Genomic DNA, 13,838 nt, shown 5'->3' on the forward strand with positions numbered 1-13,838 from the left:
TGGTCCCCAGCACCACGCCCTCGACTTTTGGAGCCAGGGCAGGCGGAGCGGGGGATGAGCCGGGACCGGCAGGGAATGGGCGGAACCTTCCGCCCCCGCGCCTGGCTGTGCCATCCCCCGTATCCCACACTGCCTCGCGACAGGAAGGCGGAGTCGCGGCTTCCGGAACCTCCTCCGCCACTCCGGCAGTTGCTGTGTTCGGCTGGTGGTGGCCTAACGTCTTTGCTGGTGATGGCCGCGGCTGTCGCTATGGAGACAGGTCAGTAGCGCTGGGAGCCGCGAGTCTTCGCAAACAGAACTGTCCGAGCTCAGACACCTCCTCCCGCCTCCTCCGGGACTCTTTGCAGGTCTAACTCCCGGCCGGTTAGAGTTCAGATCCGGAGGCGTGAGGGCTCTCGTAGCGTCTGGAAAGGCGAAGGTAGTTTGGCCTTTTCAGAGTCTGATATGTTTGCAGGCCATTTTTCCTCACTTGCTAGTTAAACACCGACCCCACGGCCTTCCTGGCGCTAGCGAAACTGAGAGTTCAAATCGGTCTTTTCGATTTGTTTTTTGCGCCTCAAATGAACTTGTATAAGTTTAAAGTATCATCGACACACCTGTACATTTTTCTGCCACTGACGCTTCTCACATATGCACACACTCCCTGATCTTGCACACCGCCTCTTTTTCAGCTTGAATTCTAAACCTTTCCTTATTGATTTAGCATTCACGTAGTTTTTGCTTAACTTAATCACGTAACAGTTGTAAAGTATAATTAAAATAGTGAATTGCACAGTTAGTACCATTTACTCCAGTGATCACTTAAAATTTCTACATAGTGTCTCACGAGGAGTAAACATCCTGCCCCGCTGTGTGTTTCTATCTGATGACTTCTCTTTAACTTTGTAGAAACTTCTAACAATTCTTTTAATCAGAGCTTTGTTTTTATTAGCCTTCTAAGGAAGGTTTACCTCCTCCCACACTCAATTTAGGCCAACGATCACCTGCCCTTCATGTGGAAGCGTATCAGCATTAGGTGTCTTTACTGCTCTTTTCTTTCTACAAATCAATATTATATACTGAACTTTATTTTGGATGATTTTTGCTGTCTTTTCTCCTAGATGATGCTGGAAATCGACTTCGGTTTCAGTTGGAATTGGAATTTGTGCAGTGTTTAGCTAACCCAAATTACCTTAATTGTAAGTTGTTGAGCACCTCATTGAATTGAGTAGCTGTTAGTTTTTGACAGAAGAGTTGCAATTCATAAGTGTCTACTTTCATACATTCTCAATTGAATGGAATTACTTCTACACTTATATAATTGAGCAAACTGGGACTTGTTTTTTTAATTCAGTGTGTGTTGGTGGTGGGGATGTTATGTAAGTAAATTATTTATGTTGGGAGTCACAAATCAGTACAAAGATTGGTCTGCTCTACAGATTTTTTTTTTTTTTATGCCTTTCAGTTCTTGCCCAAAGAGGTTACTTCAAAGACAAAGCTTTTGTTAATTATCTTAAGTACTTGCTTTACTGGAAAGAACCAGAATATGCCAAGTATCTAAAGTAAGTTTAATTTTTATAGTCCTAAATAAGTATATACCTTATTATACTCCAAAACACTGATATTTAATGGACTTCTTAGTTTCACATTGAAAAAAATACATTTTGAATCTCTTCATTTCTTTTATTTGCTACCACTGTATAAGACACATTCATCTCTAACTTGGATTATTGCAATAATCTACTCATGGGTTATCTCTTCTTCCACTCTTATCAGCCAAACAAAGCAAAATAATTTTCTACACAGAGCCAAATTGATTTCTTAAAAATGTAAAATCACAACATGTCACTTTCTTAGACCTTTTCAATGGCTTCCCATTGCATGCAGAATAAAATAGTTTCTTTTCTTGAGCTAAAGTTATATATGATTTGGCTCTATCTTTATCTGATCTTATATAACTCAACATATCTAGTTTATTGACTCGAAGGAACCCCCTATCAATAAATGCAAAGAGACAGCCATAGGCTGAAAATTAAAGAATGCAGGAAGGGGTACTTGTAAGGAAGGTTTTCTGGAGTAAGAAACCTTATCTGAGTCTTAATAGCTACTGTCTTTTTTTTTTTTTTTTTTTTAGGGCCTCCTATGTGCCAAGTACTGTGCTCATTTAGAAAAATGTATATAATTATATAATAATTGAGGTTGTGCAACAGATGCTGTCATTTTAAGAGGTACTACATTGCAAGAAGCATAATCACAAACCTTTTTTTTAATGGTAAAAAGTCTTTGAATTCACACTTATGCTTTGTCTTAATTAGGTAGTAAAAAAGCATTAGTGAAACTTTGTCTTTTTCTTTTCTAAACAAATACAAGTTTGAGAGGAAAATGTTTCAAACTTGTACTTTATCCAATATGCTTTTCTGTGTCTAATAGGTGATACTTGAAGCCCACATCATTCTGTCTGTAGGATTCTTTGCACCCTAACTGGCCCTTTATAAACAACCTCTTATTCATTTAATAATCCATAGAAAAGACTTTTTTTATTAGATTGCAGCAAGTATGTATGTAGACTTAGAGACAGTATTGGACATTGAGTCTTGAGTCTTAGACACTATCATGTTCACACACAACATTGCTGATATGGTAATCTATGGCTAGAGGTTTCCAGTGAGCACATGTTGCTCTATTCAGGGACACCCAGTTTGATTGTTAGCTAGATGTTACAAAGTTCTTCCTTATATTGTGATATAATACACCTTCCTATAGCATTAATCCATGTCCCAGTTTTATCGCTGAATTAATCTAGAACCAGTCTATGCCCTCTTGAGGCAAGGACCCTTCCGACATTTAAGTTAGATTGCGAATTAACCCCTGTGAGCATATCATTCAGTCTGCACAAGGTTTTTGTTATTTCAATAGTTGCCAATATTTAAAGATTGGAAACTTTCACATAATCAGATTTCTAGCTGCTTTTTGAAATCTGGAACATCTGGTGACCCCAAGTCTTCATTTTCACAAATCAATGACGGGCTAGAGCTGAGGAGCAGCTACTTCTTCTAGACACTTTCTACCATTTAACTTGCTTTACTAACAGCCAGTATCTGCACTATAATGTCTTTTTTACATTTATTTTTCTCAACTACCTTCAGCTATTTCTCATATGCTCTCCTTTGGATATTTTGTAATTGTGCCTTATGTTGTTCAGCCGAGAACTAAACACAGGTCTACAGCCATGCCACCCTGAACACACCCGATCTCGTCTGAACTTGGAAGCTAAGCAGGGTTGGTCCTGGTTAGTACTTGCATGGGAGACCACCTAGGAATACCAGGTGTTATAGGAGATAAAAAAATAAATAAGCCTTTAAAAAAAAAAAAAAGAACTAAACACAGGCCTTCAGATGTAAGGGTACAGTGGACTAAAGAGCACTTTTTTCTTCATATAGACATTATATTTCTGTTAGTTCAACTTAAGTTTACATTACCTTTTAGAGGGGTTAGGGCTGGGAGGGGAAGGATTCACATTGTTGACTTGCTAGGAGCTTTATGCCAACTAAAATCCTTCAGTTCTTATTTTCATTAGTACTATTGAATTCTACATTTATATCTTGTTTACTTCTTAAAAATCTAAATGCAGAACTTTCCTTTTGTGCCTCATCTTGTTGATTAATACTATAATTGTAGCCTATCAGAATATTTATAATTCCTTTTTGTGTCCTTTAATGTATTCTGAACATTGTCTTCTACAAGTTTGATAAATGATCACTGTGTCTAAATTTGTTATTGACTAAATGCTTCTTGAGACCATTCTTTTGGTTTTCACATTAACTTATTTTACAAATGAACTAAACCTTTAGAGGGGTTAAATACCTTGTTGAAAGCCACCCAGCTGGTGAAAGGAAGAGCTTGTATTCAGACCTAGATCTTTTAAATTACCAATTCTCTCATGAAAAAGAAATAGCCAGGATAGGTGTGATTAGGGCATTGCAGGCTTAGCTACTAACAATTAGAAGCAACTATGTATCTTTGGAGTGTAGATAGAACTTGTAATATCTTGGAAGGACAGTATGGTATTGGGCTCTGTTACGCAACGTGGTCCTCAGACCATTAGTGTTGATATCACCGGGGAGCTCGTTAGAAATGCAGAACTCAGGCCCTACCCCAAACCTACTAAATCAGAATCTGCATTTTAAGAAGTCAGTCATGTGCATATTCAAACTTGAGAACCACTGTTGTAGTAATTGTTTTCCAAACTTTAGTCATTTGTATCCCACTTGTAGTTTTGACTCTCGTGTACTTCCTATATGATTTAATGTTTTTTAATTGATTCATTTAAATTTTGTGTTTTCTATTTGAAATAATTTCACTTACAAAACAGATTGGGAAAATAATGAGAATTCCTGTATATTCTTTACCCAGATGTTTTAAAGGTTGACATCTTATATAACCACAGTACAATGATCAAAATCAGAAAATATATTATCTAAACTTATGTAATCTACAGACCTCATTCAAATTGTGCCAGCTGTTTTACTAATGTCCTGTGTCTAATCTAAATTCATCAGTCTTTTTTCTATGATGGTGACACAGATGTGATGTTGTATCCTTGTAGGTATATCAGGATTCACAGGAAGTCAATTTACCCACCACTGGTGACGTTAATTTTGATCATGGTTGAGGTGGTGGCTGCCAGTTTTCTCCATGTGAAGTTACTATTTTTGGTATTTCATCAGTATCTTATGAGGAAATACTTTGAGACTATGTAGTTTCATATCATACTTTTACCCACTAATTTTAGCATCTATCAAAGATACTTGCTTCAAAGAATTTTTACTATGGTGATTTTCTAATTCTATCATTCTTTCTACATTTATTAGTTGGAATTCAGTTGTAGGGAACATTCACTTGTTCCCGATTTTCCTCTTCATTTAAAAAGTTTTTTCAATAGACTCTTGGATCCTTTTTATAATTATATATTTTCTTGCTCTAGTGATTCCAGATATGGCCATTGGGAGCCCCTTCAAATTGACTCTTGAGTATTTTAGACCCAGCAGTCCCCAACCTTTTTGGCACCAGGGACCTGTGCTCCTATGAGAATGTAATGCCTGATGATCTGAGGTGGAGCTGAAGTGGCGATGCGCCGGTGCTCCTATGAGAATGTAATGCCTGATGATCTGAGGTGGAGCTGAGGTGGCGATGCTAGCGCTGGGGAGCGGCTGCAAATACAGATGAAGCTTTGCTTCCTAGCCCGCTGCTCACTTTCTATTGTGTGGCCTGGTTCCTACCTAACAGTCTATGGACCTGTATCCGTCCGTGGCCCGGGTGTTGGGGACCCCTGCTTTAGACCAAGTCCCGATAATTTTTTGAGCACTTTTCTTTGCCACTACATAATATTCCAGGCTCATCTTGTGCTTTCTCTGCCTTAGCCCTGAAATCAGCCATTTTTCAAAAGGACCCTGGAAAATGCTATTTAAAACCCACGATATGGGCACTAAGTGTTCATTGGTACCACAGCGTCATTGTTTCTAGGCCTTCGGCACACAAAGCTCTTTCTATATGTATTAAAAGTAGTAAGTTCATATTGATGTTTTCAGTTTCAGCCCAACAACAGAGTTTATTCTTGCTTTCCTCCTTTATCTTTTTCTCATAGCCAGAAATTTGGCTTTCTTTATCCACAGTATATTTACTTACATATTTGCTGCCTTAGCATATTAGCATACACATAAATTTCAGAATTGGTACATCCCCAGGGAAAATTAAAGTGCAATATTTGTGCATAGTTCCTTCTGAAATTGACTCACTTTTAAAAGTTTTTATCATTATTGATGGAAAACCAAGTTATCAATTAAACACATAATTACTAAAATTAAAAATTCATGTTCCTCACCTTGGAAACCACCAGAATAGCATTATTTGTCCCTGAATGTTGATTCTGCTGACCAGTTATTGTGTGGTCTTGGGCAAGTTACTTAATCTTTCTGAACTTAAGGTTTTCACTTTTGAAATTTTGCTTAATGCTGACTTTTGATCACTAGTTTCTTGCCTAAGCAGGAAAAAAAAAAGTGTACTAAGTTAATGTTATAGAAGTGGTAGGCTATAAGATCATTTTTGAGTAAATGAATTAGAATTTCGCATTATTGACTTAAATTATGTCAATTATTAACTTATAAACTTAAACCCAGGTACCCTCAGTGTTTACACATGTTAGAACTACTCCAATATGAACACTTCCGCAAGGAGCTGGTGAATGCTCAATGTGCGAAATTTATTGATGAGCAGCAAATTCTGCACTGGCAGCACTATTCCCGGAAGCGGATGCGTCTTCAGCAAGCCCTGGCAGAGCAGCAGCAGCAAAATAACACATCAGGAAAATGAAAAGCTGGATCCAGACCAGGCTCTTAAGACATGTATATATTGCTTTTGTACAGTGAAAACAAAATACTTACTACCTACCTTTATTGTGGCAGCACCTAGAACCTTTAGTGTGCTTTTTATCCAACTAACTTTTTATTGTTAATAGATTATTTGTTTAACCAAAACCATTGAGTTTCCTGTGGATTTGTAAGTTTTTATTAGTATTTTAACAGTCCACTGAATAAGAACAGAAACATGTGCTTTAGACCTATTTAAGGAGGCAGTGGGGAGGGAGCAAGGGGAGGGTCACCAAATATCCCAAATTCAGCCTAGCAATATTCTTAATGTACACTGGGGCCTGAGGCAGTCCATCTGGAACCTACTGTCCCTCAGATCAGCCCTTCTACCTCCCTTATCTATAAAATAAAAGGAATGGGGTCAATGACCTCTTTAAATCAGAGAGCAGGAACTGCATAAAGTTTCTTAAATTCTTCAGGAGAGTATGACATACCTGTATCACTACTTGCTTTGCAAGAGCTTTATGGAAGAATCATTGGTATGTTGCTGACCTAGTGATGGTAGAAAGATTGGTGGTTAACTACTAATTGGACTCTTGACCTTAGACTAAAAGAGGAGCCTCAAATACTTGTGCTCTTTTGGGAAAGCTAACATTTGGCAGGTACCACAAACCAGGCACTGTGTTAAGTGCTTAGTTGCATTCCCATTTTATTCTTAGAATAGTTGTTCTTAAAGGAAGAAACTGAGGTTTAACTTGCTTACAGTTACACAGCTAGTAACTGGTAATCTGTGACTCACGGGCTGGACTCCTTCCCACCACTAGGTTACATAATCTCTGATCTCTGCCACTGCCTCATCCGAAGAAGTGAAGCACATTTAAACAGTTGTAAAGCAAAACTGCATGAAGCAGAGGCTAGATTAGATGTGCTGTGCTTTCCTTCAGTGGTTAAATTCTAAATTCTAAAGCCAAAGAAGGTGTTTTAGGAATAATAGTTCTTTGTTTCATGGAATTTAAAGTAAAAGATCCTTACTCCTTTAAGGAGATTTGGAAGCTGCCTACTCACTATTAGGGGCTTTCAGATATTTCTGTTACCTCCAATAATACATTCCTTTGTGCTATTACTGCCACCCTTGAAGACTTATTTTACCTATATTTTAAAGATATCCACATATTACAAACTGAGGGTTCATGAGCATTTTAACAGAATTCTATTTAAACATATACCAATTTTTTAAATGTCATATTTATTGCTAACATGAATTCAAAGCAAGTATGCAGTTTCTTTTATACTAGAGCAAATCAGGAAGTCAGTACACAATTGCCATCATCAGATCTTAATCTTCAGAGAACAACATCTCCACGAGGTTGGCCTGAAGACACTCAGATTCTACTAGTTTTTGAGGCTGTAAGAGAAAAACATTGTAACCCATAACTACAAAAATGTTATTAGGAGAGGACAGTTCTGTTGGAATGACACAAATCTTAGAGAAATTATACCATTCAGAAACTATCAACCAGTTTTAACAAGTTTTGTGAAATAGTTAAGATATTTGCTTTAAGATGACTCACTTGGCTCTAAACTTAGACTAAGGAGGCAGCAAGCCTAATACTATCCTCCTTCCCCACAACTCTTTAATTTAGAATCACAGGGCCATGACTAAATTAGAGGAGGTAGGTACCCCTTCTTTTCAACCAGAATTATGAATTAAATGGGAAACACTGATGCCAGTGTTTTAAGAAATTATGTGTAAACCAACTTTCTTTAGCAGTACTTATAGAATTTTAAACTAAGAATAGCTTTTAAAACATGAAAAAGATAATATTTATAGATATTTGCATTAATAATAGTTTACTGGGATTGGCCATAGGGACAGATATACTCTGAACAGCAATGTGATGTTTGGGATGAAATGTCAAGACCTTTTAAATTTGAATCTACAACAAGTTAAAAGTTTTGTTGGTGAATTGTAGCCCTAACACATTAAAGAAAGGTACTCACTGTTCCATATTTAAGTAGTGTAGGCACTGCAGTTACTTTCAAGTTTTTTCTGAAGTCATTATTTGGATCTTTCCAACTATTTTCGAAAAGAAAAAGTGATCATGAAAAGTATTTACTTGGTTTCTTACATTTTAATATTTGGTATATTCCTACATTTAGTCTTTTAGTAATCATTGTTTTTGTTGTAAACATTTAAGAAACCTTGAGGACTGTGACTTATCTATTCCCCTGTGTAAAAGTTTTCATTTAAAGTGTGACTAAGATATAAAATAAATGTTAAAGACAAGTTCTGAACTAACACCAGGCCAAATTTACCTTATTATCCATCCCTACCTAATACAAGTGGCTGAACATTCAAAATTTTAATTTGTATTTAACGTCTTCTTGACTCATCTAATTGTACTTTAGAATGGAGAACCTGTGTCCCGAGGCCCTTTCCACTTTTGTTTTCAAGAGTCTAGTAGTGGATGTCAGAAATAAGAGTATACTCTGTCACTTACTAAGGTTTTTCTCCTACTTGGCAGTAGATGAACACACATCCTTCACAAACATGCTTCAACCCCTCTCGGACGACTGGTTCAGCTTTAAAAAAAAAAGTTGATATAAAATAATGACACATTAACTCTACAACCAGACACTGATACACAGTGTCCCTCTCCCCTCCCCTCAGTGTTGCTAAGAACTCATACTTTAACCTGCAGTTAACTAAAGAGGTTAACAGAAATCATGTGTTCTCTGATTTGAGGGCCACTTTAAGGGTAAGGACTACATCTCAGCCCTGATTTGTCTCCCCGCCACAGCGCCTAGAACAACGAAAGGCATAAATATTTGCTGACATCTAAAGGAGACCAACTCACCTCTCCTGTAAGACACGAATCACACTGGGGAAGTGAAAAGTTTTAAAGGATTAGATTCCAAGATTATAAGAGTCAAATGATAGAGCACTCTTGGTGGGGCGGGGAAAGACAAGAAGAGAGAAAAATAGGGTTGGAAAAGGAAGTAAGGTAACAGCTCAGATCGCCCTGCGGGTATCCGGGAGCAAGACTCCCTCTGCCTCTTTTCAACCCAGCTCTCCGACCATAGCCTCGGCCTTCCTGCCACTTCCTCTGGACAGCAGCCCTCGAATCCCGGTCTCACCCTGCACGCAGTCGGGGCACCAGCTTTTCCCTTCGGCGTCCTTAGAACCGGTAAAGTAGGCGAAAATGGTCTTGCCTTTGTGCTGCTCCACAGCCCGGCTGAAGTCTTCGAAGCCAGACACATTCACCTCCTTGTAGTGGGCCATCGGGAAAGCGTTGCAGACCGCGGGAGAAGTTTTTGGGTTGTGCCACGTGGGGCGGGGCAAAGCTGTTTCCGGGCGGGCTAGGAGCAGGGCGGTGCCTAGGCGAGCCCACAAGGCTTAGAGGTGTTACGGGAGCCTCTGAGGGCCATCACTCGTCGTAACGTCTTTCTCTTCTCGCTTCTACGATCTTTCTGTGCTGGCTCCATTCTGAAACCAAGGCTTCTGCTCTAATCTAGTCTTGGCCCCAGCCCCGTGTACAGTGACAACCGTGCAGCTCCTGGACCCTTACGTGGCTCAGGAGTCCTAACGGCTCCCAAGCCGCCCTGCGCCTGTTGCTATGGCGACTGGGCCAGCGGCCGGAAGCGAGGCCTAATTGGCAGCCCAGCTCGCCCCGCCCGCTTCCCTGTAGCCGCGCCTCGCCTTAGGCCAGGTGGGCTCGGGCCGGAGCTGGGGGGATTCTGGGAAGCCGCGTTAGGAGACATGGACCTGGGGGAGAGGAGATCTTGATCCAGGGCAGATTCTGCCTCTTATCGCCCTCAATTATCTATTGTTCTGCCTTGGTTTGGGGCGGGAGGGGATATTGGGGGACGGGGTAGGAGATTAGGAGGGAGTAAGGCTTTGAGGTTGGAGCTGAGTGTGTGAGTGCGTGTGTGGAGCAGGCTTGGGAGTGTGGTGCTAACACAGAGTGTCCTAGGGGCTGCGTCGGGGAATACGAGAATTGTCCTCGAGCTATGAGCAGGGCGGCTGGCCATGAGGCCTTGCCCAGGCTGCGCATGGGCGGGCGAGCGGCAGAGAGGCCGGGTCGCTGTGTAGGGCCCAGCAGGTCCCGGCGCGGAGTTCGGCGGCCATGGGGGAAGAGATGGAGTGCAGGGACATCCCGAGGCCGTGGAGCAAGGCGCCGGGCGAGGTCCTCGGTGTGGGAGACGCGCTGTGTGAGTGCAGAAAAGCTGCAGGACTGTCCGCAGCCATGGGGTAGAAGACAAGCAGCGGAGACATCCAAGGCCGCTGAGGCGAACGAGGTTTCAGGGACACCTGGTACTGCAGGCTCGATTGAGGCTGCAAGAGACCCGGGGGCTGTGTGGGTGAACGGGGCTGTGGGGGAACCCCAGGTGGTGGGGCCTGCCGGGTCTGTGTGGGTGACTGGCACTGGGGAGGTGGAGGAGACAGTTTACAGGAGTCCCAGAGGCGGTGAGAGAAAAGGTCGTCCGGGATCTATGGGGCACGAGAGCATTCTGGAGCTGTGGTTGAAGGTGCAGGCTATGAGGGCAGCTTCAGGATGCGGGGAAGGAAGCAGAGTCGAGCTCCATCCTGTTCCTGCAGGAGAAGGGCCAGTCGAAAGGGGCGTACCTGGTCGAGCTTCATGGGTAGAGACCAGCCGTGGTGGTCTCACAGGACCGTGGGTGAAAGGACAGGCTCGGCCAGTCCCCCAGGTCTCAGGAATTTCTACAGCTGGTAGCCTAGGGGCAGGTTGTGAGAGGCCCTCAAGCTCATGTGGGCAGGGACAGGCTGCGAGGTTACCTTATGTGGGTGTGCCTGGGCCTATGGAGACAAGTTCTGGGATTGCCCCACACGTGCTGGGGAGAGGACAAGCTGTGGGGGTGCCTGAGGCTGTGGAGGAGATAGGCTATGGCGTTGCCCCAGGCCCTTGGGAGAAAGGACCGACTATGGGGATTCCTGGGGCCATGAGGTGGCCTGAAGCTGTGGAGGTACCCAGAGCTGTGGAGGGAGAGATAGGGTGTGGGGGTGTTCCAGGTCTGTGGGAGAGAGGGCAGTCAGTGCAGGTGCCTGGGGCTCTTGCACAAGAGGCAGTCTGTGGGGATACCCCAGGCTTATGGGGGAGGGGACAGGCTGCAGGGATACCTGATACTGTAAGGGTACCCAGAGCTGTGGAGGAGGAAACTACCTCTGTGGGTGCTTCAGGCGTTTGTCGGAGGAGACAGGCTTTGGAGGAAATAGGCCCTAGAGGTATCCCTGGCCTGTGGGGGACTGGACATCTTGTAGGGGTGCCTTGTTCTGTTGAAGAGGAAACTAGATGTGGTGGTGACCCAGGATTCAGGGAAAGGGGACAGGCTGTGTGGGTAGAGACAGGCTCTGGATGTGACCGAGGGTCATGGGAAGCTGCACAGACTGCAGAGGTATCTGGTCCTAATGAGCAGGACGCAGGTCCTGGGGTTGCTTCAGGCCTGTGGGATGTAGAACAGGCTATGGGAGTACCTAGGGCTTTGGGGAAGGAGACAGGCTGTGGGAGTGTCCCTAGTCTGTGGGGAACAGAACATCCTGTTGGGGTGTCCCAGGCTGGGGTGGTACTGGGAGCTGTGGGTGAACAGACAAGGTATGTTGGTATCCCAGGCCTTTGGGACAGGCAGCAGGCTCTGGGGGTGCCTTTGGCTGATGCAGTGCCACGGGTCGTTGGGGAGGAGACATGTTGTGGGAATGTCCTCAGGCTGTGGGAAAGGAGGCAGGCTGTGGGAGAACAAGAGGCCCTGGTGCCTACAGTTTTAGGGATACATGGATCTGTGGATCAAGAGACTGGCTATGGGGATGTTTCATGTCTGTGCAGGAGGAGACAGGCTATGGGCTTGCCTGAGACGGTTGGGATGTCTGAGGCATCTGGCATGCCCAAGCACAGGTGTGCCCTAGAAGGGGTACCCACGACTGTGGGTGTGCCCAGGTCTGGGAGGGTGCCTGCCGCTGTGTGGTTGTCTGGCCCTGTGTGTCCAGAAAGCAGCTCTAGCGATGTCTTGAACCTGTGGGAAAGAGTTTGTACTGCCAGAATACCCATGGCTGCAGGGACACCCGTGGCTCCAGAGGAGTTGTCATCTATGAGAGAGGATGCTGGTTCTGAGGCTTTCCCAGGATCATGGGGAAAGAGACAGGCTATTGGTGTTTCTGTGACTGACAAGGTTTCTGTGGCTCCTGAGGTACCTGGGTTTGGGGAGGAGACCGGCCCTGGGGGTGTCCCAAGATCTTGGGGAAGGAGACAGAGTGCCAGAGTTCCTGTGGCTGCTGAGATGCCCGTAGCTCCTAGGGTGCCTGGTCCTCTGGGGGTGGAGACTGCCTCTGGGAGTTTCTCACACTTGTCAGGAAAGAGACAGACTTCAGGAGTACCTGTGACTGCAGGGGTGTCCACAGTTTGTGGAGTGCCTGTGGCTCCTAGGGTACCTAGGCTTGTGCAGAAGGAGACTGGTTCTAGAGGTGTCTCAGGCTTGTGGGGAGAGAGAGAGACAGTGCAAGGATCTGCAGATTCCAAGGGCCCCACAGGGAGGGTAATGCCCACCACTGCCAGGATGCCTGGGCCCATGGATGGAAAGATGCGCCCTGGAGGTATCTCAGGCTTGTCAAGAGAGAAGGAGACTGCAGGGGTATCCGTGGGTGTGGGGTTGTGCACAGCTACGGGGGTGCCTGGGCCTGTGGGAGAGGAGACACTCTCTGGGGGTCTCTTGGGCTCATTGGGAAGAAGACAGACTGCTGAGATGCCTGTGGCTGCTAAAGTTTCCATGGCTGTGGGAGTGCCCACAGCTGATGGGGTCCCTGGGCCAATGGTGGGTGATACTAGCTCTGGGGATGTCTCAGGTGTATGGGGAAGGAGACCAATGATTGAGGTGCCTGCTGCTGCCAGGGCTCCAGGACCTGTGGACAGAGAGACTGGCTCTGAAGGTGTCTCAGGCCTGTGGAGAAGGAGACCCAATGGAATAGTCCCTGAGGCTGTGAGGGTACCTCTGTCTTTGGGGGTGCTTGCAGCTGTAGGAGTTCCCATGGCAGGGCGTATGCCTGCTGAGGTGTGGGTGACTGGGTCTACAGGAGAAGAAATGAATGCTGCTGTTTCAAGCCTCACAGTGGTGAGGAGACGATCCACAGAGGGACCTGGGGCTTCAGGGGAGGAGACAGGAAGTAGAAGTGTCCTGGGGCTGGCAGGAAGGAGCCAGGCCGCAGGGGTGTCTTATACCTCTGGGTATAGGACCAGGTTATGGAGCTGCCCAAGTTCTGTGGGGGAAGAAACAGACTATGAGAATGTGCCAGGAGTGTCAGGGACAGGAATGACTGGGAGGGTGAATGAAGCTGTGGAAACATCACCAGTTTCAAGGGAGGAAACAGGCATTGGTCATTTCAGAGATCACTCACAGCAGAGTGTGAGGAGACAGACTGGAAGAGTGTCTGGAATCAGAGTGAGGGGTAACGATTTGGGAGAAAATTGTGTCGGGGAGGATGGGTTG

General features: G+C 44.4%; 4 protein-coding genes and 1 pseudogene across 17 annotated transcripts in view; 3 read left to right on the forward strand and 2 right to left on the reverse strand.

Moving 5' to 3' along the window:
* Positions 1–39: 39 nt before the first annotated feature.
* MED31 (mediator complex subunit 31) lies at positions 40–8,643 on the forward strand. Its single transcript, XM_039886469.1, has 4 exons — positions 40–259; positions 1,101–1,178; positions 1,445–1,541; positions 6,156–8,643. The coding sequence occupies exons 1-4, from the start codon at positions 55–57 to the stop codon at positions 6,346–6,348; spliced, it is 573 nt and encodes a 190-aa protein (XP_039742403.1). The 5' UTR covers positions 40–54; the 3' UTR covers positions 6,349–8,643.
* LOC120621398 (uncharacterized) lies at positions 3,199–3,317 on the forward strand (annotated as a pseudogene).
* Positions 7,570–9,791, reverse strand: TXNDC17 (thioredoxin domain containing 17). The gene is made up of 4 exons (XM_039886477.1): positions 9,483–9,791; positions 8,846–8,927; positions 8,346–8,421; positions 7,570–7,749 (listed from the first exon to the last, which is right to left on the reverse strand). The coding sequence occupies exons 1-4, from the start codon at positions 9,625–9,627 to the stop codon at positions 7,681–7,683; spliced, it is 372 nt and encodes a 123-aa protein (XP_039742411.1). The 5' UTR covers positions 9,628–9,791; the 3' UTR covers positions 7,570–7,680.
* Positions 9,792–9,931: 140 nt separating this feature from the next.
* The window catches only part of KIAA0753 (KIAA0753 ortholog), a 56,634-nt gene continuing 52,727 nt past the window's right edge, over positions 9,932–13,838 (forward strand). For 10 of the 14 annotated variants that reach the window (XM_039886455.1, XM_039886452.1, XM_039886458.1 and 7 more), the window contains exon 1: positions 9,934–10,054. The gene's annotated coding sequence lies outside the window, so the exon portion shown is untranslated. The other 4 variants (XM_039886453.1, XM_039886465.1, XM_039886466.1 and 1 more) reach the window with 2 other exon arrangements.
* On the reverse strand, positions 10,550–13,824 carry LOC120621109 (mucin-2-like). The gene has a single exon (XM_039886468.1). The coding sequence runs from the start codon at positions 13,379–13,381 to the stop codon at positions 12,158–12,160; it is 1,224 nt and encodes a 407-aa protein (XP_039742402.1). The 5' UTR covers positions 13,382–13,824; the 3' UTR covers positions 10,550–12,157.

This window comes from Pteropus medius, unplaced genomic scaffold (assembly GCF_902729225.1).
Source record: "Pteropus medius unplaced genomic scaffold, Ma_sr-lr_union100, whole genome shotgun sequence".
In the NCBI taxonomy this organism is placed as follows: domain Eukaryota; kingdom Metazoa; phylum Chordata; class Mammalia; order Chiroptera; family Pteropodidae; genus Pteropus; species Pteropus medius.